Source organism: Penaeus monodon, chromosome 29, assembly GCF_015228065.2.
Source record: "Penaeus monodon isolate SGIC_2016 chromosome 29, NSTDA_Pmon_1, whole genome shotgun sequence".
NCBI lineage: Eukaryota > Metazoa > Arthropoda > Malacostraca > Decapoda > Penaeidae > Penaeus > Penaeus monodon.
Genome location: NC_051414.1, coordinates 1328912 through 1331061, shown reverse-complemented (window position 1 = coordinate 1331061; position 2150 = coordinate 1328912). Strand labels below are relative to the sequence as shown.

At 49.5% G+C, this 2150-nt stretch overlaps 1 protein-coding gene across 2 annotated transcripts in view; it reads left to right on the top strand.

The window, feature by feature from the left end:
* LOC119591884 (cytochrome b5-related protein-like) overlaps nt 1-2122 on the top strand; it is a 10920-nt gene extending 8798 nt beyond the window's left edge. For both annotated transcript variants that reach the window (XM_037940627.1, XM_037940626.1), the window contains exons 3-7: nt 165-343; nt 519-657; nt 823-1225; nt 1442-1594; nt 1808-2122. In XM_037940627.1, coding sequence (XP_037796555.1) covers nt 165-343; nt 519-657; nt 823-1225; nt 1442-1594; nt 1808-2060 — 1127 coding nt within the window. In that variant the 3' untranslated portion in view covers nt 2061-2122. The remainder of the gene's footprint in view (nt 1-164; nt 344-518; nt 658-822; nt 1226-1441; nt 1595-1807) is intronic.
* The last annotated feature ends 28 nt before the right edge of the window (nt 2123-2150 follow it).

Below are 2150 nucleotides of genomic sequence, written 5' to 3'. Positions count from 1 at the left end.
TTCGCATGTGTCTATGTGGGTCAGCATATATATCATTTTTTCCCCTCTCCCTCTATCTTTCTTTCAAATGATGAATTAATGACAGTCAGCAACTGCTTGCTTTACGCGTGCACCTGTAGAGCAGAGCACAAAGGGCTTCATCGAAAAGCTAACCGTGTTCCCAGGCAAGGACTGGCTCCTGACGACGCGAGGCACTGATATCACCGAGGCCTTCGAGAGCTCGCACATCTCGGCCTCGGCGGAGAAGATGCTCTCGAGGTACTACTTGAAGGACGCCGCCACGCCCAGGGTTTCGCCGTACACCTTTCACGACGACGGCTTCTTCAGGACGTTCAAGAGGAAGGTGAGGAGGGAGGAAGGAGGCTGTATGGGACTCGTGGAGGATGACTACGTGCGGATGCCGAAGGGACGTGAGGGATGATTGTGAAAATAATTAACGGTCCTGTAGATTTTGAATGGATGAGAGACGATTCGATGTGGATATTAATGTGTTCTGTTTTTCCTGCGCTTTTGTCCAGGTGAGACCGATACTCCAGAAGGTGGGTCGCGGGCCGGACTGGAAGATAACTTTGATTCAGGACGGACTCGCTCTAACCTTCGTGGCTTTGGCTGTGGCTGCCATCCTCACGCAGTCCTTCCTCGCAGCTGCTCTGGGCGGTATGTCCTCTCAACTCGTATCTGTTATTCACAATAGGTTGGGAGGCATAAAGTAGAATGCTTTTGGGGTGAAGAGAAAAAGGATTTCAGGTTTCTATCTCTCTCTCTAGTGTTACCTCTACAGTTGTCAACAGATTGCTCGCTCCCACGCTCGACTCTTTCCAGGCGTGGTTCTGGCCATGGTGAGCATGTGCGCCCACAACTTCTTCCACCAGCGAGACAACTGGCGGATGTATCTGTTCGACCTGACCCTCCTCTCCTCCTACGACTGGAGGATAAGCCACGCCCTCTCGCACCACCTCTTCACCAACACCATTTACGACTTCGAGATATCCGCCCTGGAACCCATCTTCGAGTTCTTGCCGAAGGCCAACAAGACGTGGCTGCAGCGCTACGGGAGTTACTTGTACGGCATGGTTTTCTTTCCAGTATTTTTCTATCTGGAGGCCTTGAAGAAGTGGAAAAATATAGTCTTTGGACTGCAGGAAATGAGGCCTGAGAATGCATTACCTTTACTTGAACTGGTTGCTTATTGTGCCTTTGTTCCTTCAAGCTGGACTGGTCTGAAGTAAGTGACCCTGTGCAGACATCATAAACTTGGTTATAGATAGCATGCACTGCTTAAAGATTACAAGATTACACCTGCTGGTATTTTAGCTGGTTGTCGTATCATGTACATGGTAGTATGTCGTACAACACCTTATGTTAATAGCACGAACGCCCTTCGTGAGCCCAATGCGTGCAAAATATCACGTGTCAATGGTTACATCTCATTGTATGACAGGCTATGGTTAGTGATGCACTGCGCATGTAGTCTGTGGTTCTCCTTCGTCGGGCTGACGGCGGCGCACCACCACCCCGACATCTACCACGAGGGGGACGCGATGAGAGACAATCCAGACTGGGGCCTTTGCCAGCTGGACGCCGTGAGAGACAGGCAAGTTTGAGGTTCCACTTTAACCCGCAGAAGGCAAGATCTTTGGTGCTTAAATGGATGTTGTGTATGGCTAAATGTCGAGCTAAATGTAGTATTATGAAATATTTATCCCCTTTTACACACGAAAAAACATGTATATCACCACTGCAGCAAGCATTGCATTTTGACGCAGGCCACCTAGTAATATCCCTATTTACGCTGCTCCCTTTTCAGAATGGAAGTGACAGGGAACCTATTTCTCGTCTCCACCACCTTCGGCGACCACAGCCTGCACCACCTGCTGCCCACAGTGGACCACTCGAAGCTAAAGTACCTCTACCCGGCGTTCTTCGAGACTTGCAAGGAGTTCAACGTTCCCTTTCAACTCGTGCGTCAGTGGGAGCTGGTCTGCGGAAAGTACCTCCAGCTGGCCAACATCACTCCGAATGCGAGGAGTCCGGGTTACAAGGAAAGAACCAAGAGCTGATACGATCCGTTCCCCCGCTATTTTAGAATGCCAAGAGTTTCCAGTAAAGTTAATACACTTTACCCGCTGTTAGTTTTATTTTATTCAATT